The 23,540-nt window shown below is 38.5% G+C and overlaps 1 protein-coding gene across 2 annotated transcripts in view; it reads right to left on the minus strand.

The window, feature by feature from the left end:
* The window catches only part of TRIM44 (tripartite motif containing 44), a 109,967-nt gene that overhangs the window by 51,718 nt on the left and 34,709 nt on the right, over window positions 1-23,540 (minus strand). For both annotated transcript variants that reach the window (XM_060606364.3, XM_060606366.3), the window contains exons 3-4: window positions 13,132-13,371; window positions 1,361-1,380 (exon numbers count right to left, since the gene is read on the minus strand). In XM_060606364.3, coding sequence (XP_060462347.1) covers window positions 1,361-1,380; window positions 13,132-13,371 — 260 coding nt within the window. The remainder of the gene's footprint in view (window positions 1-1,360; window positions 1,381-13,131; window positions 13,372-23,540) is intronic.

The following is a 23,540-nucleotide window of genomic DNA, read 5'->3' on the forward strand; positions in this document are numbered from 1 at the left end:
AAAAAATATTTTTTTTTTAAAGAGAGAGAGGGAAAGAGGGAAGCAAGGAGGGAGGGAGGAAATAAGTGAACCACAACACAGAAGAAGTCTGTTCCTGAGAACAACTGGGAAGAGGAGTTTGAAGAAATTTCCTGAGGCTCTGCAGTTTTAAAGCCAGGGCGCCTGTGGCTTTAGCCATAGTAGACAAGGAGCTAGATCTACGCTGAGAAGCACAGTTCCAAAGCATTAGGAGAGACAAGATGTGCGGTAACATGGCACCGAGGAAGAGGCTCAGGATATGGGGACAGAAAAAGAAAGAAGAAGAAACTTTGTTTGTTTATAAATGAAACCAAGGAAGGACCAGACGCTGATTCCAGTAAGGTACCTTGGACAAGTCATTTAGCTTCTTTCAATGAGAAATTTGAACTAGATAAGTGATTTTCAAACTGAGTTCTGAGGAACCCTAGGTTTGTACATTGGGATTCTACTTAAAAGCTCATTTGAAAACAAGGGCACTTCTTCTAAAACTAAAGCTTGAATAGCAGTGGCCTAAATGAACTTCCTGGTATCTCTAGCCTTAACAGTCCTTGTTGATCCTATGTGACACAGGGGACCCATCTGGACGTTGTATTTTACTTTGCACAGAAGCCCCCTGATTGTGTTGATGGCCAAGCTGCAGCATTTCCGAGAGCCCGTTCTCACCATCTGAGCAGCAGGACAGCAGAGGTAAGTAAACCAAATTCCAGATTTACTGCAAGGCTGAGGCGAGAGCCCGTTCTCACCATCTGAGCAGCAGGACAGCAGAGGTAAGTAAACCAAATTCCAGATTTACTGCAAGGCTGAGGCAATCATGAAACACGCTTTCTAATCTCATGTGATGATATAGAAGCAGAAAGGATTTTTTTTTTCCTAAACGAAGTTCCATAATATCATAGGATTCATGGTATAGGTGTCTGTAGTCAGACACAAAGATGTTATAGATCAGAAATAAAGAATATTGGATCCAGAGCCCATTAAAAAAAAAAAAAGCAATCCAATTCCAATCAAGAAAGAACAATTCAAAAGTTTATCTAGGCAGTCCACCTGAGAGCCTAATTACCATTCAAAATAGTGCCTACTCTTCTTAACAAGGTATTCTGAAGTTACTGTCATTACATACTTTAAAGTCTACCTTTATCTGAAGGTTACAGGCAGGAAATGGCATAGATGGGGAGGGAGATGGGAGCCTTACAAAATAAGATCTTCAAAGCCCCGGCTTAAGATGTGGAGCCCTTTTCTGTGCTGTTCTTTGGCTGTCCATATTTCATGGGGCATTAAAAGGCCACAAATGTCACTCTACTTCATTTCTGAGAACAGACAAGCAGCAATAATGTGATCTTACCTGGGTCCTTCCTCGTCACCCTGAAAGAAACAGAAAGAAACAGCATTAGAAATCGGCATTGGTAGAGACAGATTTATTTTCCTTCTTTTCCCTCTCCTCTGGCAACGCAGAAGCATGGCTTGTGCATTTATTTTAACAGAGACATACCCAGTAGATGTCCAAGGGCTAAGACAAGGGCTAATATAATCCTATGCTCGAACTGCCCAGCAGAGATGAACTGATAATTTGCCCTTGCAAGCAGATAAGTGAATGCACAGACCTAGGAGGCCTAACTAATAGCCTTGCCTTTTTATTTGTATGGCTGGCAGTATTTAGTTCTGAGCAAACCGAGAGCCCAAAAATAGCAGCAGGTCTTAGGCAAAAGCTGACCAGCTCCAAAGGCATCAAGCTGTTTCCTTCAAAGACTCATTTCTGCCTTGGTCCAGCATTTTTTCTCCAAACATGAACATAGCAACTCTAATATAGAGCACACTATGGTAGAAAGGGCACTGAACTGGGACTCAAAAAATGGGGATTCTAGGCCCAGCTCTGTTATTTATTAGCTATGTGCCCTTGGGCAAGTTAATTAATGAATCTGGACCTTTGGTCTTCTCCTTTGTAAAAGGGTAGCTCTGGCATTTGATGATCCACAACATCCTTCAGCCCAACACCGGCTTTTCTCTTTTTCTCATCCCTGTCTGCAAAAACAGTGTGTGAGGGTTATTTGTCCGGGTACTGGATTTTCTGAACCTAACTTTACCAGTGATCAGAACAGAGTCCTTTGAGCCTCTTCTTGCGAATAAACAAAATTTTTCAAATGACTCTCAAGCCTTTTCCAAGGGACCTCACTCATCCTTTTGGTTACAGGGTATTTTACATGCTTCTCTAGCCATTCAGGGTTGGTCTCAATAGAGAATCTATCTCCTAGTTGTTGGTAAGTCCCCAGGGAATGTATCAGATTGACTGTTTCTGTCAGTATAAAGGAATGAACTCTGGAGTCAGACACTCTCAAATCTTTACTCCATCCACTTGTGTCACCCTGGTCAAGTTATTTTGCCTCACTTAACTTCAGTTTCCTACTTTGTAAAACAAGGCATAATACAGTATACAAGGAGTATGAGGATTAAACAGGGAAATATTTATGTATAAACATCAAGCACAGTGCCTAAGATATAGGATGCACTTAATAAAGGTTAGTATCAATATCAGTAATGATTCAGTATGATCATTAAGAAACTACTACATGTGGGCACTGAGGGTGAAAGATAAATGATGATCTAACCTAGGAGCTCCCATTCAGGAGCAGGGGAAACAGACAAAAAAGAGACAGAAAATGAACTGTGTCGAGGGCTCTACCAAAGAAAATAGACAGACTGCTTTAAGAGTCAGAAGGGAAGTGACAAACACTGCCTCTTCTGGGGAAGGGGGAAGGGAGGGCTTCACAGAGAAGGTGACATTTATATTGGCCCTTGAAGGATAAGCAGGATTTTCCCAAGTTGACAACAGAAGGTGAGTGGGAAGGGCACCAGACTAGTAAGAGCAAAGGCATAGCGATTTAAAAAAAAAAAAAAAAAAAAAAAAAAGTATTTTTAAGGAATTTCGAGTTTAATGAAAGTAGAGAACGGGGACGTGTTTGTGTGTGTTCCAGGCAGGGGAGGTGGCAGTGGTGTGGGGCTGGAGGGCTGCGAGTGCAACTGAGGTCAAGGGGGACTGCCAGGGCACAAGCCTAAAAGGACAGTTGTAGCCAGAAAGGTGATTTAATTCAGATGATACACTGGAGATTGGAGAAGGAGGGCATTTTTAGCAGACTGCTAAGGACTTGCAGTCTTAGTCAGGGCACTAATCATCCACACTCTAACGAGACAAGTGGGGCGAGCGGTGGAAGGAGGGCATAGGGGTGTTGGAAGCTTTCTTTGCATTTTGATCGACTAGCAGGTCTTATGGGAACTATAATCTAGTAAGAAAAAACTTCATAGAATTTAAATTGAATATGAGTTACATAACTATCAATGACTTAATTAAACCTCAATACAATTTTTCAATTATCTTTGGATGTTCAAAGTAATTGTCTAGGAGAATCTTTTGGAAAAGAGTAGCCAAACTCTCTCCCATGATTTAGAGTCAGTCCTCCTCACAACCCTGTATCTTGGCACAGCAGTTAAGAGATGGGGTTTCTGACTTAGAGAAACATGGTCTCAAATTTGGGTCCGTCAATTCCAACAGTGAAGCTTTTGGCAATTTGCCTTAACTCCCCAAGGTTCAGTTTCCTGCTCTACACATAGGGATCCTAATTCTTACCTCACAGGGTGGCAATACGGGTTAAAATAAATGAGAAAACATGTAGAACACTGAGTAAGTGTCTGGTACATTACAAGTGTTCGACAAATGGTGCCCATTATTGTACTTTCCCTGAATTGATTAATAACGTCTCTAGGGAGAGTGGGAAAGGACAGAGAAGATGGGGCATAAGACAGTGCTTTTACATTCATTCATTTCTGCTTATAGATATGTGGCTTTTCAGAAGCAATAATCACGCTCACAAAGCATAGAGAAAGACTAGGGTGAGCGTTTCAACCGTTGAAGGAATGAATAAAGGAAAGAACAAACACACACACACACATAGGGCAATTCTGAATAGGTCAGCAGACATCCAGAAGTTTGCAAATCTTCCTTGTAAGAGTGTGCATGCTAGTCCCTCCTATTATGAAAGCCTAATTCCTATCCATCCTGTCAGATCAAGCCTCACTTGGAAATTTTCCCTCACTGACAGATTGAGCGAGGTAATCCTACTCTGTCCTCCACATTTTTATGGCTCATACTTCTGGGCTGGTTCTAGCAGAAAACCAACAGTGACAGTACCATACAGTAGCTCCCTCTTTGGATTTTAACTCCTTGAGAACAGAAACTGTGTGTTGTTAATCTCTTTATTCGTTGCATCTAACACAGCACAATGCGTGTTAATAATTATTCAAGAATGGGGGGCGCCTGGGTGGCGCAGTCGGTTAAGCGTCCGACTTCAGCCAGGTCACGATCTCGCGGTCCGTGAGTTCGAGCCCCGCGTCAGGCTCTGGGCTGATGGCTCAGAGCCTGGAGCCTGATTCCGATTCTGTGTCTCCCTCTCTCTCTGCCCCTCCCCCGTTCATGCTCTGTCTCTCTCTGTCCCAAAAATAAATAAAAACCGTTGAAAAAAAATTTAAAAAAAAAAAAAAATAATTATTCAAGAATGGGAAGGAGGGAAGGCAAGATGTAAGTAGGAATTAAGATTAATTTCTACCCCCATTGCGAGTGAATTTTGGTGTCAGAGAGTATTAGAAGTGAAAGCCTGCAAAACAACAGCTTCTCTTTAAATGACCTGTTAGATTAAGCAGTGCTTTCCAATCCCTCCATCAAATATCCTGTATGTTCTTGGCTGGTCAGCTACTTTCTAGTACCTACGACCTCTTGTTTCTCCTTCCACCAGAGGAAATGTATGTTCACCAAGCATCAAACAAGTTTGTTGCTAAGCCTGTTTATGTCAGCTGAACTTGTAATTAGGACAGCACATCTTATAAATAGCAAAAAGTGAATGAAGGAGGGTACTGCTGCTTCCATGAAAACTAAGTTGAATGAAGAGGAGTTACTTAAAAACTGCTGTCAACTCTGGTGTAGGTGAGACACATGCAAAATATTAGAAAAAATAAAATATACAAGTCTAGGGTTCTACATTCAGTTTGCTTCAAATGTCATCCTGAAATTGGGCCTTATAAACAGTGCAGTACGGATGTGGTTTATGCCAGGAACATGATGCTCCACTCCACGTGGCAAACCCATGTTCTTAAAGAAAAGAACCTGATTGAAAAATCAAAGAAATATACAGATATGTATTTCAAGTTTAAAATAAATGTTTAGGGTATGCACGTATCACTTTTAATTATTTGCTCATTGGAACTTTTTCTAAAATTATCTCACGTTGCTCAGTACTCTTCTCTCCCAACTAGACAAGAGATGGAAGTACTCACGACATGCAAATAAAAATACTTGAAAAGTACTTGACTTTGGCAAAGAAGTTGATAAAATTCAGGCAAAAAACGAGAGACTGTCAAAACTGATGATGAAAATCTACACTGATGTAACTGTTCTATGGACAGTTTACAAATAGGTACAAAAGCCTAAAAAATGCCCATACTTTTGACTCAGTAATTACTTATGACTTATGCCCTGTAATGTAATAAATGGTAGTCAGAAGTCAGAAGTAACCTAAGATTAAGTAAAGTTTGTATCATTGAGATTCAAACATTATGCTTATGAAGAATTTCTAATAATATGAGGAAATTTAATATATAATGTTAAGAAAAAAGAGCATGAGGGGATGAATAGGTTAACCAACTTTATTGTGGTAACAACCATTTTGCAATATATGTATGTATTAAATCATGACACTCGTACACCTGAAACTTACATATATGTCTATTTATCTCAATAAAGCTGGGGGAAAAAACATATACCAAAAAAAGAAGAAAAAAGGAAAAAAATGCCCAATGATAACTACCAATTTAGTGCATTTACTTTCTGCTCTGTCTATAAGTTTTTAATATTCTATAGTGATTAAGAAGGAAACAACTTTATTTAGTTAGTTATTTGAAGAGGGGAAAGAGCACCTCCCATTAGACCTATGGGAGTGGTACTGAAATTCCTCCCGTACCCTATATTCTATAAGAGGACCCAAAAAGATTTACTAGAAATGCATTTTTAAAAAGAAATGTCACTAAAAAACCTTGTCATCTCTGGACTTCCTCAACCAGAAGCTCTGTGATTCTACTTGGCCTAATCAAATTGATCCTACTGAAGATTTCTTAAAACAGGCACACTGTGTTAATGGACGGGTTTTTAAATAATCTTCATAAATCAAAGGCAAATGGCACTTGAGCAGGTAGAATATTTACAATTTTTGTTTTTAACAGCTTCATTGAGGTATAATTTATCATACCATAAAATTACCTGTTTTAAGTGTATATTCAATAATTTTAAATTCACAGTTACACAACTATTATCACAAACCTGCTTAAAAACTAGATATATACAGATACAAAATTATGATTTTATTGTCCTTAACTTAAAAAAAGAATTTTATTTATTTTGGGAAAGAGAGAACGTGTGAGTGGGGGAGAGGGGCAAAGGGAGAGTGAGACAGAATCCCAAGCAGGCTCCAGGCTCAGAGCAGAATCCAATGTGGGGCTTGATCCCATAATCCCGGAATCATGACCTGAGCTGAAATCAAGTGCTGGGCACCCAACCGATTGCGCCACCGAGGAACCCCTGTTTTCCTTAACTTCTTTAGAAGCATGTGACTGTTTGATATAAAATTATAACTGCCTTGTAGTGTTTATAATGTAGATTTTTTACATATGACAACTATAACATAAAGGACATAAAAAGAGAATTGGCCTATATAGTTTCAAGGTATCTACATTTTATAAGAAGTGGTACTATATTAATTATAAGTAGACAGAAAATGTAAGGATCTATACATATATATAACATACATTACATATATCACAATATATGTTATAATCCCCACTGAAACCACTACAAAATAAGAATAAAGTAACAGAGCTAAAAGCCCAAAAAATATATTAAAATGGAATTCAATTAACAGTGAATTCAAAAATCCAAAAGAAGACAGGAAAAGACAAGAGGAATAGAAATAAAGGGATAAACAGAAAACAAATCATGGCTGACCTAAATTTAACCAGGTTAGTAATAACATTAAATGTTAATGGGCTGCATACTTCAATTAAAAGGCAGAGATTATCCGGAAGATGAAAGAATAAGTAAGACCCAGCCATACGCTGCCTAAGAGAAACACACTTTTAACAAAAGATAGACCAAAAACAAATGGATAGAAACATACCATGTATAACAGTAAGTAGAAGACTGGATCAGCTCTACTAATGTTAGATAAAATACACATGAATACAAAGAGTATTGTCAGAGAAAAAGAGGGACTTTTTATAATGATTAAAGGGTCAGTTCATCAGAAAGACATAACAATCATAAGCATGTATTTGCTTGAAGAGACTTCCAAAATATCTAAAGAAATTGATAGAGTTAAAAAGAGAAATAAATAATTCCTTAATCATCCTTAGAAATTTAACCCTTCTCAGCAGTTGATAGAACTGGACACAAAAATCAGTAAAAACATAAATTATTTGAACACTAATTGATATTTAATAGAACACTACAACCACAAACTACAAAACAGGTGCACATATGTATTTACCAAGATAGACCATATGCTGGGCCACAAAATACGTCTCAATAAATCTTAAAAACTTGAAATCATTCAGAACATGTTCTCTGATCATCACAATGGAAAAAGTTAGGAATGAATAACAGTATGACATGTAGGAAAATCCCTAGTATTTGGAAACTAAACAAGACACTTATAAATAATCAGTGAGTAAAGAAAAGATATCACGTGGTAAATGAAAAATATTTCAAACTGAATGATACTGAAAATAGAACACAGCCAAAGTTTAGGATTCAACTAAAGCAGTGCTTAGAGAGAAATGTACAGGTCTGAAAACTGACTTTAAAAGGTAGTAAAATCAATGATTCATAAAGCTAGAAAAAAGAATAAGTAAACTCAAACTAAGCAGAAAAAAAGGAAATAAAAACAGATATAAACAAAATAGGAAAGAATAAAATTAGCAAATCAAAAAGTTCTTTAACACTAACCAAATTAATAAAATAGCAATTAGACTGCTCAATAAAAAAAAAGAAAAATCACAAGTTATCAATAATGAAAGATAGGTTATCATTCTAGATGCTGTAGTTAAAAAAATAACAAGAAAACACTATGAACAACTTTACAGTAAAAACTACCACTTAAATGAAAACAACAAATTCTGTGAAAATTACAGCACAAATAAACACAACACAACTTAAATACAACACAAATTAAATTTAAATAAACATGAAATCAAAACAGCTCTATATTAAAGAAATTAAATTGGTTATCAAAAACCTTTACATTAAGAAGTTCCAGGGTAGATGATCTTGCTAGTAAACACTACCAAATATTTAAGGGAGAAATAACATCAATCACACACAAACTTTCAGAAGATGAGGAGGGGATACTTCTCAGCTTGTTTTCTGAGGCCAGCTAACCCTAATAGGTAAGCCTGACGATGTTATAAAAATATCAAACTACAGATGAATATCCCTCATTGAACACAAACATAAAAATTTTAATTGAACCCAGATAATAAATACATAATGGCCAAGAGGGAGTTTATCTCAGAAATGCAAGGTTGATTTAATATTATAAAATTAATCAATATAATCAGCCATTACAATAAAATAATTTAAAACACCCATATAATCACTTCGATAGATACAGAACAAATATCTTATATACACCACATTCATTCAAATTATTGTTCCCCATAGCTAATGTGTCATTTCTCTGTAGCTACTTTGCTTTCGAGATTTTTTTTGTCCTTCGTTAGTTTGATTTTAATGTGTCTGGGTATGAATTTCTTGGATTTATCTTGCCTGGGTTCATTCAACTTCTTAAATCTCTAGGTTTATGTCTTTCAACCAAATTTTAAAAGTTTTGAGCCATTATTTCTTCAATTTTTTTTTCAGCCCCACATTCTTTTTGCTCACCTCCTGGACGTGGGTGACGTGTATATTAGGTCTTTTTTTATTGTCCCACAGGTCCTTGAGACTCAGTTTTAGTTACTTTTCTTTTTTTCTTGGTTGTTCAGATTGGATCTATATCTTCAAATTCATCAATTCTTTCCTTTCTTATCTCCAATTTGCTACTGAGCCAATCCAGTGAATGCTTTATGTCAGTTACTGTATTTTTCAGTTCTAAAATTTTCATTTGGTCCTTCTTTATATCTTTTATATCTTTGCTGAGATTTTTTAGTTTTCATTTGTTTCCAGAGCATGTGTTATTGCTCACTGAGTCATTTTCATTAAATAGTGGCTTTAAAATCCTTTGATAATTCTAAAATCTGTGTCATCTTGGTTGTGGCCTTTTCTCAGAGTTGAGATTTATTGGTTCTTGGTATAATGAGTGATTTTGGACTGTATCCTGAACATTTGAGTATTTCAGAATCTGATTCCTATTTAAATCTTCTATTCTAGCAAGATGTCAACCTATTTAAATTCAAAACATATGTCCTCTTACATTAATGTAACATTGTACATCAGCTATACTTGAATTTAAAAATAAATAAAATAAAATAAAAATAAAAATAAAAATAAATTATGGTTTTTAAAAAAAAGAAGAATCAGAACACATGTCCTAGATCAGGTCTGTGGACTATGGTTCAAACATCAATTTAGTTTAAAAGATTCTGCAGTGCTATTCTGGTCTGCCCCACTACGTGACAAAACTCCATGCTATAGTCAGCACAGTGCTAGCTGGAGCAGGGGCACCAATTCATTACTACCGGGTAAGAGTGGAAGATGAGGTTCTACGCGCTGACCCCGTTAGGGAGGTATATTGTCTAGTTAGTGCAGGGGTGGGGAGGGAGGAGTTAGAACTCCATCTACAGTCTCCATAGGGGAGGGATACTACTTCCTTCCAGATGCTGCAGGGCAGGGGGGTAAATAAGAGTTCTACCCACAGGCTCCATGGGAGATGGGCACCACTGACTACTGAGAGAGGCAGGGGTGATGACAGAAGCCAGTCTTTCACCTAGAGGCTCCAGGGAAAAGCAGGGGAGGATAAAAAATAGGTTTTCACTCCACTGGCTCCACTACTGCAGTGCCATCTGGGGCTGGGAAGGGGTGCAGCATTATTCATGGTGTGTGTTTTCAGAATATGTAAGATGGTCAAAAGCTTTCTCTATAGCCGAAGTGCCCTTTTTCCTAGTCCTCTAACTAAAGAGAGCAGGCTTTTCTTGGAGATTTTCTTTTTGTCTGTGCTCACTAGGATTTCCAGTTTGCAGGGCACCCAGGCCAGGATATACGGAAGCAAGAAAAATCCCAGAGAACTCACTGCCATGAGTCAGGACCATCTTTTCTCCACGCTTTTAAGAGTTTTCTGGTAGGTGATTTAAATATTTTGTTCGGGAATTTTTGCTGTGATTAGTGGAATAAAGTGAAATATGTTTACTCTATCTTGTTCAGAATCAGAAGCTGCAATTTGATTTAAAAAAATTTTTTTTAATGTTTATTTATTTTTGAGACAGAGAGAGACAGAGCATGAATGGGGGAGGGGCAGAGAGAGAGGGAGACACAGGATCAGAAGCAGGCTCCGGGCTCTGAGCCATCAGCCCAGAGCCCGACGCGGGGCTCGAACTCACGAACCGTGAGATCGTGACCTGAGCCGAAGTCGGACACTCAACCGACTGAGCCACCCAGGCGCCCCGCAATTTGATTTTAAATGCATCAAAAAATAAGATGCATTGAAGATTGGAAGGCTGGAAAGATGGCTATGTATATATCATGATTCAGGTATATTAAAATATTAAAAAATGTTAATGGTAGAATCTAGGTGGAAGTATAGGGTGTAATCTGTAAAATCCTTTCAATTCTGCGATATGTTCGAAAATTTCTAATAAAATGTTTCAGGGAAGAATCTTTTGGCCAAATCCAAATGCAGATGATTAAAAAAAAAAAAAAATCTAGAACATGCAAAAGGAAGAAAAGAATTCCTCTGTTGAGTGAAAGAGAGGTACTAGGGATTTGCTCTGATCAATAAGTTACCAGATTAGCTGGAACAAGAGGCTATTAGATGAGAACAGCTCTTTGTAAAAGCCCTAGCCAGCTGAATGCTACTTTTTGTCTTTAACAGCTTATTCTGTCCACAGCCTGGTCCTTAGGCCTTGTCGGTTTTGCATCCCTAGGAGTAATTCCATCAGAGTTAACAAGCACAGCTCAGCTGAGCAGCTGACGTGCTTAGAGGGCAGTTAATGCAGGGGAGGGACTAAATTCATTATTTGAAATGAAAATAAAAGAGAGATCTCTAAAAATTAAATCTTTACTTTTGAAAAAGCAACCTAATCAACACACAGAAAAATGTGGGGGTCCGATTTGCAGAGAATTTGGGACAGAGTTAGGTCATTGATCCCTTGAGTTAACTCTGGTTGAATTTTTTGTTTAAGATACAAAGTGAGCACCTCGACACTATAAAAGATCTTAGGAGTGCAAAGCCGTCTAGGACACTAATTCTCTTCATTTTCCCCACATAAACAAATGGGACACTTGGCATACAGCATGCAGTAGGGAAAACACACAGGCAACTGGGACAAGATGGACTTAAATCTGAACCCTGGCTCCATTTTCTACTAACTAAATGATACTGGCTCAGCATCTCTGCAGTTCTCTGTATCTCAATATCCCATCTGTAAAACAAAGATAATGGATGCTGATATAAGAATTAAGTGAAATGATGAATATAAACTGCTCTCTTCCTAGCTAGAAACTTACTTAGGCACACACTTTCTTAATTCTGGGGAGGATAAAATGAAAAGAACAAGACCTATTTTATCCTTTTCACACATGGATGAAAATTAATCAAGAACCTTGGGTGAGTGAAGCAGATAACTGTCCAATAGTCTCTTACATTTTCTGTCAGGTAGGCTCAGACAATACCTGCCTCCTGGATTATACCTTGGCTCTTCCGTTGGCTGGTGTCTTCTGTGGCTAGGCTGTCCCGGGCCAAGGCAAGACTGCTAGCTAAGCAGTAAGCTCAGTGAGTCAGCAGCAGTCCTGGAAAGTCCACAGGACTGCCCTAGGTTTTCTTCTAGAAGGGCCTACCCTTCTGGCATAAGCTTGACCAGAATTTTCAACAGTGGCTGAAATATAAATTCCATAATATTTTTTCAAATGGCTGTCTTGAATTTTATTTTACAATTATATTCTAAATGCCAGAATATGTTGTTTGGTAAAATGCCTAAGACCTTTTCTGCCTGTTACAAAATAACAATGAATACAGTGACTAACATCTGTAGTGATTCAACATATACCTTGTGTCCTTCATTCACACCTTTTTTTTTTCTTAATTTTTATTATTTATTTTTGAGAGAGTGAGAGCAAGTGAGCACAAGCCAGGGAGGGACAGAGAGAGAGAGAGAGAGAGAGAGAGAGAGAGAGAGGGAGATGTGGAATCCCAGCAGGCTCCAGGCTCCGAGCTGTCAGCACACAGCCCAACGCGGGGCTCGAACTCACGAACTGCGAGATCATGACCTGAGCCAAAGTAGGGATGCTTAACCTACTTCTCCTGAGCCACCCAGGTGCCCCTCATTCACACCTTTCTTGATCCAGTGCCACATGCCTCTCTTAATCCAACAGTTATGCCCCCAATTTATGCAGTTGGCTCCATATAAAAACCAAGCTGAGGCTCCTTTCCACTACTCACAAAATCAGTCCAAAACGTTTCATTCTGGGCTGCTTTATGCCCTACATCCTGACTTACTCTCATTCACCTTGTTGTCATCCCTGTGATGACTTTATTTGGAGGCTCATTTCACAACTGGGAATCTGTCAACTGCCTTCTTCTGTGACTCTTATTTCTCACTTCCCTCCTTAACTGTGATTAGTATTTGCCCTATCGACTATGCTCCTTTAAGTCATCGTAGACAAATATTTTGCCAGCTCCAGCTGCCGGGTGTAGGCCCTAGCAGCCAATACTTCCATATTGGTTTATACACCGATCTAAACACTTACACCCTATCTGAGCTTTCAATTCACTCATGTTTAGGGACCACAAAGGAGAATTTCCAGAGCTAACAAACAGGGCAGTCCGTTTCCTCCAACTTCCGCTACGAATAATTATAGGCATTCTCCTTTACCTCCGCCTTTGGCTCAGCTGATTCATTAGAGGTATCATGTTGTTCCTTGGCTTGGGCCATCTGAGTCATCAACCTATCCATGTGGGACTGGATGTCTGCCAGTATCTCAGTCACATGAGCGGTAGCCATTGCTTCCTGGATGTCCACTAGATGAAGGGCCTTCTGCTCCTCATCAGCAATCACTTTCTGAACTTTCTTAAATTCCTGCTGTATAAACACCTTCATCTGGTCCCGGGTTACCTGCAGAACACAGACATGTAAGAATAATGAGTTGGACACACAGAGAAATGGAACGGCAGAGTTGCTACTGTAAGTGCTGGACCGCCCTGGCCAAAAGCATTTCCTATCTGATCCTGAAGTTTTAGGAATATCCCCTAAACAATGTTCGCCTGAGATTGTCGATGAATTTCTTACTAATCTTTTTGCCTTTTTTATAATCTTTATGAAGTAATTCCGTATCCTTCCCGTTTTGCTTTTCCTTTTGTTCATTTTTATACCAATAACACATATTACTTTTTACAATTTAATAGGTAAGTGTAAATTGTAAAAAATGAACTTACTCCTCTCTCTCCATCTCAATACCATTTTTCTCTCTGGAGGGTAATTACTGGTATGTAACCTTCCAGCCATTTCCTATCCAGTTATATACATGTACATATACAATTATGTTCTTTTTATATAAATGGGTCATAGTGAACATACATTATGTGTCTTTTCTATTTAAATTATGTCAGTACATACAGATCAACTTCATTTGTTTTATTTTAAATGTCTGTATGATATGGATGTATACAATATGAATACTTGCATATATAAATAAAAAGTCAAACATACCCATTAAATATTTTCCTTCTTAGTGGAAATACAAGATATTTCCAAACGTTTGCTATTACAAACAACACAATAATGAACATCCTTGGATAGATCTCTTAGTATTTGCATATGAGTTTTTTTAAGAGACTTTTGGAGTCACCGAATCAATTTATATGTACTCTAAAAATACTGACTGATACAGCTAAACTGCCCTCCAAAAAAAGATGTACCAATTTCATTCCCGCAACAATGTGTGAAAGTAAGCATTCTCTACACCTTCACCAATATTAGATCACGTCAAGCCTTAAAATTTTTATCCTCTGATGAGTAAAATTATATTACAGATTTATTTTGCAGCAACCACCGAGCCAACCAAATAAAATATGGCTGCAGGCTATACGTGGCTAGGGCATTAGGTAAACAAAGTGAGAAACTACCAGAACAAGAACTTCTAAACTCTTGTCTCTTACCAGTAACTACACTTACTGATGTTTCCCAACGACCATGTTTATCTGAGGAGTACTTTCAAACCACTATGCATGGTGAATAGCTAACGTAGGGAATAGGGAAAATGTGGAGCAGTGGACAGAAGAAAGGCCAGTAGAGAATTTTAGAGCTGAAAGAGAAAGTAGTTGTCACCTACGTGACAACTTTCTTTTACAGATAAGGAGACAGATGCAGCTGCAGGGGACTTGTAAAAGATGCAGGGGACACCAATCTTCTTGTTCCCAGTGGTGCTCTGTTCACTGTAATAGTCTCTGGGAAGGAAAAGTCAAACTGGGAAAACCTAAAAAGTAGACTGAAGAAGAGAAAGTCTAAAGAAGAGGAAAGATGGGGCCATTTTTAATTAGCTCTTAAAAAGTGAAGGAGGCCTGATACTTTAAGCAGCTTTTGTAACACTGCCATAAGAACACCAATACAAAATAAAGCCTGTATGACAGTATCCATATCCTTTCACATATCAAGTGACTAAGTGACATGAGCCCTCAGGAATTCATTATACTCTCTCCCCGTGCTAAAGAAAAGGGGAGGGGGAGTGTTAAATGTTATTAATGTCCCTGCAAATTCTGTATCAGATTTGAGAACTGTGATTTGTGTTTATTTATATAATATCTTTTTATTTTTAGTGTGTTTATTTCAAGGCTTTTCTACTTTATGATGACTTTTACGAATGAATCTGTAACCTTGAAATAAATTACATCTTCTAAGATCTAAGACCTTCTCTTGGAGACTAAACCTAGAAAGTTTTAGCTAAGAGATGAACTTTTCTGAGTGCCTGAAAAAATCACTCAACAGTTACAAGTGACTAAAAATGAGAACACAATAAAAACTGACTCACAACCTATTTTACTAGCCCTCACATATACATGTGGTTTGAGTCAGAAGCTGCTATCAGTCAGGAAAGGTGTGACTAGACTGCAGCAGGTGACTAAATCATGGGTTTAAAAAAAAAAAAAAAAAGTCAAATTCTCGACTTCCCATTGCTTTACATAGGTTTTCCAACATTTATTCTGTACAATTTATCTTATACAGACCATCCACAAATAAGAATTGAAGGCAGAATAACCTACTCCATAAAACCTTTATCCTTTTCCCTACTAATTAACAAATAGGTATTCTCCAACCTATTTCAAAATGAAAAGAACAGATTTCTGGGCCATAGCATCCATTCAAATTCAGAGGCCAAAGAAGGGACTCCCGGGGTACCTGGCTTGTGACAGGTTGAGTAGTCAGGAGAAAGGACTCCTACCAATGGCAGGAGTGAAACAACTTTCAAAATTCCTTTTCAAGTTTTATTACACCTCCCTGCCATCAAAACTCCATTCTGCTACAAACTTCACAGTTCTCCAAGAGCAGCAGACTCCTCCTGTCAGCACCTCTACTGACATCATTTCTGAGTGGGTTTCTTGGAACTTCTTCAGCCTCTATCCTATAGCTCCCCAAAGGTGAGAGTGATAGTCTTATATTCCTAACTATATTACATACAGTGTTAGTAAAAAAGAAAACTCCACATATGCAGAGAAGAGAAGGGTGGGTGTATCACAGAACGGTGAAATTGGCAATGTAAAAGATTCCTTTTTTTATAGGATCTACTAGTAATTGTTAAACTTTTTTAAAGCCCAAAACTTCTTACCCCGAACAAAATCTTAATGTAGAACCCTAAAATATAACAGAACCCAAAATAGAACTATTCTGCTTAAAAGAAAAATCTCCTCCTCCCCCTTAAAGTAATTCCTAGGGCACTGGTAGTGGTCTCCAGCATAATCTCCCCTGAGGTACCTGGGTCCTCTACACAAATGAAACCCTAAAAGGATTTTGCTTCCTTTGGTCACCTGGCCCCTAAGCTGTTGAAACTTAAAAGCCATGGGTTACACACAAGTTGATATATCTTTGTTATGGTTGCATTAGGGTGAGAAACTATGTTATTATTTAAACATAGAATTTTACCAAAATTACTTAAACACAGCATTGTAATTTGAAAAACTTGATGGCTTATTTGTGAATAGTTATAACAAGTGAAGATCTGAGCTCATTAGAGTGGAGTCCAACCTCTTCATTTTATAGGTAATACATACACACATACACACACACAGAAGTGCAGTAATAAAGTCAAGTTTAGAAATCAACTTCCTTTGGTCCACCCCAGTATATTCTGTGTGACAACATTACCGCCTGTAATGATCCCTTTCTGCCTGCTTCAGATCCTTCAAATTTATTTCTTCCTAATTGAGATGTTTTCCTTGGTTAACAGGCAGCACTGATATTATCCCCACTGAGATGTTATTCCCCACAAGTGAATCTTGGGATAAAGGATGCACATCTGAAGAGGTAAGTTTTATCCCATGGTACATCTATATGCTCTCATAGTTAATATTTCCAAGCCAGGCTGGACCCAAGAGGCATACAGACTGGCACTTTACACATACATAATTAAACACATAAAACCTTGAATTAAGAGCTTGTACTTAAAAACAACACCATTCAGTATGCTTGACATGGGTTATAAGCCATCAACTCCTAGCTAGCTGGCTTGTAGGAAACCAATGTTTATTTTTCTATCATAGGCAGATTATTTTTTCAAAAGGGAAAAAGCACACTAGCTAGAAAGCATCATAGCTTAAGAAAGATTTGTTCCAGAAAAGTGTTGCTGACGGGAACTGAGAAAGATGGAACACAGTCAGGAGCAAGAAAGCTACACAAAAGAAAAGCATCAGAGTCTATACTGATTGAAGAGTTAGAAATACTTGTTCTACTAGACAAATTTCCTGCAAGTAAGTTTAAAGGGTCTACTCCAAAAATGACCTAAAAAAGTGTGAACTGTATGAAATGGTTTGTGAAGACTCTAAATTCCTCCCCCAAAGGTGAAGAAGTCCACTTTTACTCCCCCTTTCCTTTTCTGAATGACTGCAATTCTAAAATAGAAAAATAAAAAAGCACGAAATGGAATTTTTTCAGATGCTGCAATCTGTCTTCACTCCCACCAGCACACTGCCCTTCCCTGCATGCCAGTGTCCATGGAAACTTTCATGTTGGGAATCTCAAAGTTCAGGCTTCTATATAGCCTCTAGTATTTATTCTGGCATTTTGTTGCATGAGAGCACTGTCCAAATCTCTATCAGGCTCCAGTGAGGGCAGGTGAGGGAAGAGCTTCATCAATGAGGAGGATAAAGTCCTTTTTCAGTGTCTTTTGTGTATGAGAAGAATAGCCACTATCTGTGACTAAAACCAATGCTCATTCCTAAGGCTTGGAAAATTATCCAGCAGCCTAGAAACACAGCAGACACAAACTATGAACTACATTCCATTACTCACATTCTGATGAGGTCAAGTATTTTCCTGACAACCTGGTTAGAAGCCTGAATCGATTGGATATTACGATGGGGCACTGAGGAGGGTATAGAAAAGGTAATTAAGGTAAATATTTAATCTCTTCCTTAAACCATTTTTCTTATCTTCATCAAAAGACTCTAGACAAAAGCAGTCATGTATATCCTTACTTTCTTTCATTATCCCATTGTGTAAATACAGCACCATGGGATCTCTACCTCACTTATCAATTAGTTACTTCAAGTATCCACTCAATGAAGTAATAATGATATTTACTGTTTCTGTTATTAATATTTCTATTATAAAAGACAATAAGAAATACACCAAAATGTTGGAGAGTGGTTACCTCAGAGCAATGGGATTAAGAGTATTTTTTTTTCACTTGCAGTCCAAATTTCCTATAATAATGTGTGACACTTTTCTTGAACAGTAATTTTTAAAAAGAAATGAAGCTCAAAGAAAATCCTCAATAAGATGTTAGCAAATTGAATCCAACAATGTTATAAAAAACTTACACACCATGACCAAGCAGGATTTATCTCAGGTATGCAAGGCTGTTTCAACATTTGAAAATCAGTTCATATAATCTATCATGTCAACAGGCTAGAGGAGAAAAGTCACATGATTATATTAATAGTTGCAGAAAAATCATTTGATAAAATCTAAGTTCCACTTATGATTTTAAAAACTCTCAACAAACTAGGAACAGAGGGAAACATTCTTAACTTCATAAAAAACACCTACAAAAAATCTATAGCTAATGTCACACTTAATAATGAGCAACTACAGTTTTCCTACTAAGATCAGGAACAAAGCAAGGATGTGTCCTCTTACAGCTCCTTTTCAACACCATATTGGAAGTCCTAGCTAATGCAGTAAGACAAAAAAGGAAATAAAAGGTTTACAGATTGGGAAGGTACAAATAAAGCTGTCTTTGTTCACAAATAACATAGCTGTCTATGTAGAAAATATCAAAGAACTGACCAAAAAACTCCTGGAACTAATAAGGAATTAAAACAAGGTTGCTGGATACAGAGTTAATATACAAAAGTCTATCACTTTCTTATATACCAGCAATGAACAAATGAAGTTTGAATATAAAAGCACAATACCATTTACAATAGCAACCCAAAATGAAATACTTAAGTATAAACCTAATAAAATATGTATGAGGAAAACTACAAAATTCTAATGAAAGAAATCAAAGGAGAACTAAATAGATCCATATTCATGGATAGGAACAATAAATATTGCCAGATGTCGGTTCTCCCAACTTGATCCATAGGTGCAATGCAATGCCAATAAAAATTCCAGCAAGTTATTTTGTAGATATTGATAAAATGATTCCAAAGTTTATATGGAGAGGCAAAAGACCCACAAGAGTCAACATAATATCCAAGGAGAAGAACAAAGTTGGAGGATACTACCCGACTTCAAGACTTACTATAAAGCTACAGTAATCAAGACAGTGTGGAACTGGTAAAAGAACAAACAAATATATCAATAGAACACGAAAGAGAGCCTAGAAATAGACCCACAGAAACCCCTTGAACAAAGCAGCACAGGCAATACAATGGAAAAAGAGTCTTTTCAACAAATAGTGCTACAACAACTAGACATCCATGTGCAAAAAAAAAAAAAAATTAAACTAGCCACAGGCCTTTCATCTTTCACCAAAATTAACTCAAAATGGATCACAGACCTAAATGTAAAATGCAAAACTATAGAACTCCTGAAAGATAACACAGGAGAAAATCTAGATGGCCTTGGGCATGGTGATGACTTTTTAAATATAATTCCAAAGGCATTATCCATGAAATAAATATGTGACAAGCTGGATTTCATTAAAAACTTCTCTGTGAAAGACACTGTTAAAAGGAGGAGAAGATAAGCTACAGACTAGGAGAAGTATTTGGGTTTTTTTTTTTGTTTGTTTTTTTGTTTTTTGAGAGAGAGAGACACAGTGAGAGCAGGGGAGGGGCAGACAGAGATGGAGGCAGAATCTGAAGCAGGTTCCAGGCTCTGAGCTATCAGCACAGAGCCTGACTTGGGGCTTGAACTCACAGACTGTAAGATCATGACCTGAGCCAAAGTCAGACGCCCAACTGACTGAGCCACCCAGGCGCCCCCTGGGAGAAATATTTGTAAAAGACACATCTGATAAAGCACTGTTATCAAAATATACAAAGAAGTCTTAAAATGCAACAATAATAAAACAAACAATCCAATTAAAAAAGGAGCCAACAACCTGAACAGACACCTCACCAGAGAAGATATACAGATGGCAAATAAGCATAGGAAAGATGCTCAACATCATGTCATTAGGGAAACTCAAGTTAAAACAATGAAGTGTCATTACACACCTACTAGAATAGCCAAAATCTGAACACTGACAACACCAAATGCAGACAAGGATGTAGGGCACGAGGAACTCTCATTCGTTGCTGATGAGAATGCCAAATGGTGCAGCCACTTTTAGAAGAGAGTTTGGCGGTTTCTTAAAAACTGAACATACCTTTACCACATGATCCAGCAATGATGCTCCTTGGTATTTACCAAAGGAGCTGAAAATTTGTGTCCACACAAAAACCTGCAGAGGGGTATTTACAGTAGCTTTCTTCATAACTGCCAAACCTTGGAAGCAATCAAGATGTCTTCAAGTAGGTGAACCAATGAATAAACTGATATATTCACACAATGGAATACCATTCGACGTTAAAAAGAAATGAGCTATCAAGCCATGAAAACACATGGAGGAACCTTAAATGCATCTTACTGAATTAAAGAATTTAATGTAAAAAGGTTACACATTGTATGATTCCAACTACATGACATTCTGGAAAAGGCTATGGAGGCAGCAAAAAGATCAGTGGATGTCAGAATTCCGGGAAGAAGGAAAGATGAATATGCAGAACATGGAGAATGTTTAGGACAGTGAAAATACTCTGTATGATACTATAATGGGAGATAACATATTACTATACATTCATTCAAACCCCCAGATATATAACACCAAAAGTGAACCCTAATGTATACTGTGGACTTGGGGTGATAATGATAAGTCAATACAGATTCATCAAATGTAACAAATTTATCTACCGCTCTGGTGTGAAACATTGAGAGTGGAAGAGGCTAAGTGTGTGGAGGCAGAAGGTATATGGGAACTTGGTTATTTTTTCTTTTTTTTTTGCTCAATTTTGAATCTAAAACTGCTCTTTAAAAGTCTATTAAAAAAAAAAATTAAACAATTAGAACAAAACTAAATAGCCACTGAAATGGAGCCTAGAGAAGGTCTGGGGGGTGAAGTGAGCATCCAAAGGGCCAGGCCAATTCAAGTTCTTCTACGTCTCAGGCACATCAACATTTTCATTCTTTGCCTTCCCAGTTAATAACGGACCCTTCCTTCCTAATCGGACTCCCTTTTCTATAAGAAATCAAAGGGTTTTTTTAAGCCCTTTTCAACTTAAGCCCATTAAAATAGTGGCTTCCGCAACAGTCAAGCACTTAGCACATGCTACTCCCGTCATTTGAAGGTTCTTCCATGGGAGCTTCAGTCCTCCCGAGGCTCCTCAGATGAGCAGGTTTCAGCGTCTTGAAAAATTCTAAAAAAGATCTAACTAACTAATCCGATGAGTAACCAAGTGTGAAGCCACATATTTTAGAGAAGTATCGGGCTCATCAATGAGAAATGGACATCCTAACGATACATCAGGGGGACATCTGCTTCAGGACCTCATATAACCAAGGAGCACTAAGCCTCATGATACTGCTTTTATTACAAAGTGGGAGATGGAGTTAGAAGCCACGCTGGGTGGAAAGAGAAGGTATGCCTAACTTTGGCCTGATTCCATCACTGGACATTCTCGGATCCTTTAATCCATGACAAAGACAGGGCCTTATGAATAATGACAATGAAAATACTAAGAGCTACCACGTGTAGTCAGTGTTCCAGGTGCTGTTACAAGTGTTTCTAGTCTAACTTTCAGGTAGGTAATAACGTTTTCATTTTATGTTAAGGGAAACTGAAGCCCACAGTGATTAAGTCACCTGCCCAGTGTCAGGCAGCAGGTAAGCTGTGGAGCCAAGATTCGCCTCAGTCGCCCCTGTTCCAGGTCACTGCCCTGACAGCCACCCCACAGAGCACCACGCGCCTGAAAAGGAAACTGAGCCCCCGCGAACCAGTATCAGACGACGAGAGAGCAACTCTAGTAGTTGCACAGAGGAGAGCACTCAGGATGAGAAGGCAGAGGCCCTGAGGGAGCCAGTCCTGCCTTCTGGAACCAACCAACCAGGTGACTTGGGGCAATCACTGATGAATCTCTCAGGGCCCCAGGCTCCTGAGCTACTAAGAGTGAAAAGCCAAACGGTGTCCCTTTTATCTCTAAAATGATATAACTGCATCAATTTAACATTCCTGGAGCAGTGCTTCGCCAATTTGGATTTGTCTCTAATCACATTTGTTGCCAAAACTAGAGGGGCTTTTGGGAGACTAGGAATCTGCTATAGAAATTCTGAAGGGGACACAAAACAAGAAGTAAAGAAGAGAATAAAATAAACTTTTCCCTTGACAATGCTGCCCTGTCAAGCAATTACCCTCTCTCCTACCTTTAACCACCAAGCTTATTTAGAAAGGCACCTAAAACCCACTCATGAACACCACTAAAGAGTCAACTAGTCACCAACTCCATTTAACCTCGCTAGTCACCTGTCTGTAGCATTTAGACACCACCGATGTCCCTCAGTCTTTAATTTCCTTCCAGGGTTTCTGTGACCCTGGACTTCTCGGGCTTTCTGTATATCGGCTCCCTCCCTGCAGTTCTACCCTCTCTCTCTAGGTGACTATGATGGAGAAACTCCTCTAACCAGGGTTTTTTCAACCTCAGCATTATTGACACTCGGAGCTGAGAACTCTTTGTGTAGAGGAAATGTCCTGTGCCTCGTGAAATACGTAGCAACACCCCGGCCTCTTCGCAGGAGGTGACAGTAGCGCCGCGCCCCATCTCCAGACATCGTCAAACACCCTCTGGGGTCAAACCACCTTCTCTCCACACCTTCCTCCTTAGTCATTTCATCCCATTTTTGCAATTCAGCTACTGCCTCCACACAGATGGCTCCCAAACCTCGATTTTCTCTTCAGGCCTCTAGTGTCGCAATTGCTTTTGATGTGTGGCTCTACCTGGGTGCTTTTCTGTTACTCAAACCATTAAGCCTCAACTGAGGCCTCTTCCTCCTCCTCAACATTTTCCTGCTGCCTGGTCTGAGTGGCCAGATATTAAGTACTATGGAAGCATTTCACGTGTTTTCCTTCAACTAGTCATCACAATGACGATACCAAGTGGTGGCAGTTATTATTCCATCAACTTTACAAATGAAGAAACTGAGGTCCAGAGGGGGTGAGAAACTCACATAGAGTAAGTGGCAGACCTGGAGTTTGAACCCACATAGTTTGACCACACATCTGCCTTTTAACCACAATATTATTCTTCCATATTCTCCCTTCAGACCTTGTCCTATTCCTCGCCTTCCCCCTTAATGACACCAGGGTTTAGGAAATCAGCCAGGCTCTAAACTCTGGAGTTCAGTTTTATTTTCTCCACCAGAGAATAGGTCTTTTGACTTAGTATCTAGAGGAGAAACGATGACACCTTTGCTTAGGCTCTTGCACAAAACGGTGGTCAATACATTCCGACTAAATGTGAGAAGCCATCCCACATCTGCCTCTCCTCCACCACAGTGGCTAAAGAAGTCTGCCCTGTATCTATGAAAAC

This window comes from Panthera onca, chromosome D1 (genome assembly GCF_046562875.1).
Source record: "Panthera onca isolate mPanOnc1 chromosome D1, mPanOnc1 haplotype 2, whole genome shotgun sequence".
Classification (NCBI taxonomy): Eukaryota; Metazoa; Chordata; class Mammalia; order Carnivora; family Felidae; genus Panthera; species Panthera onca.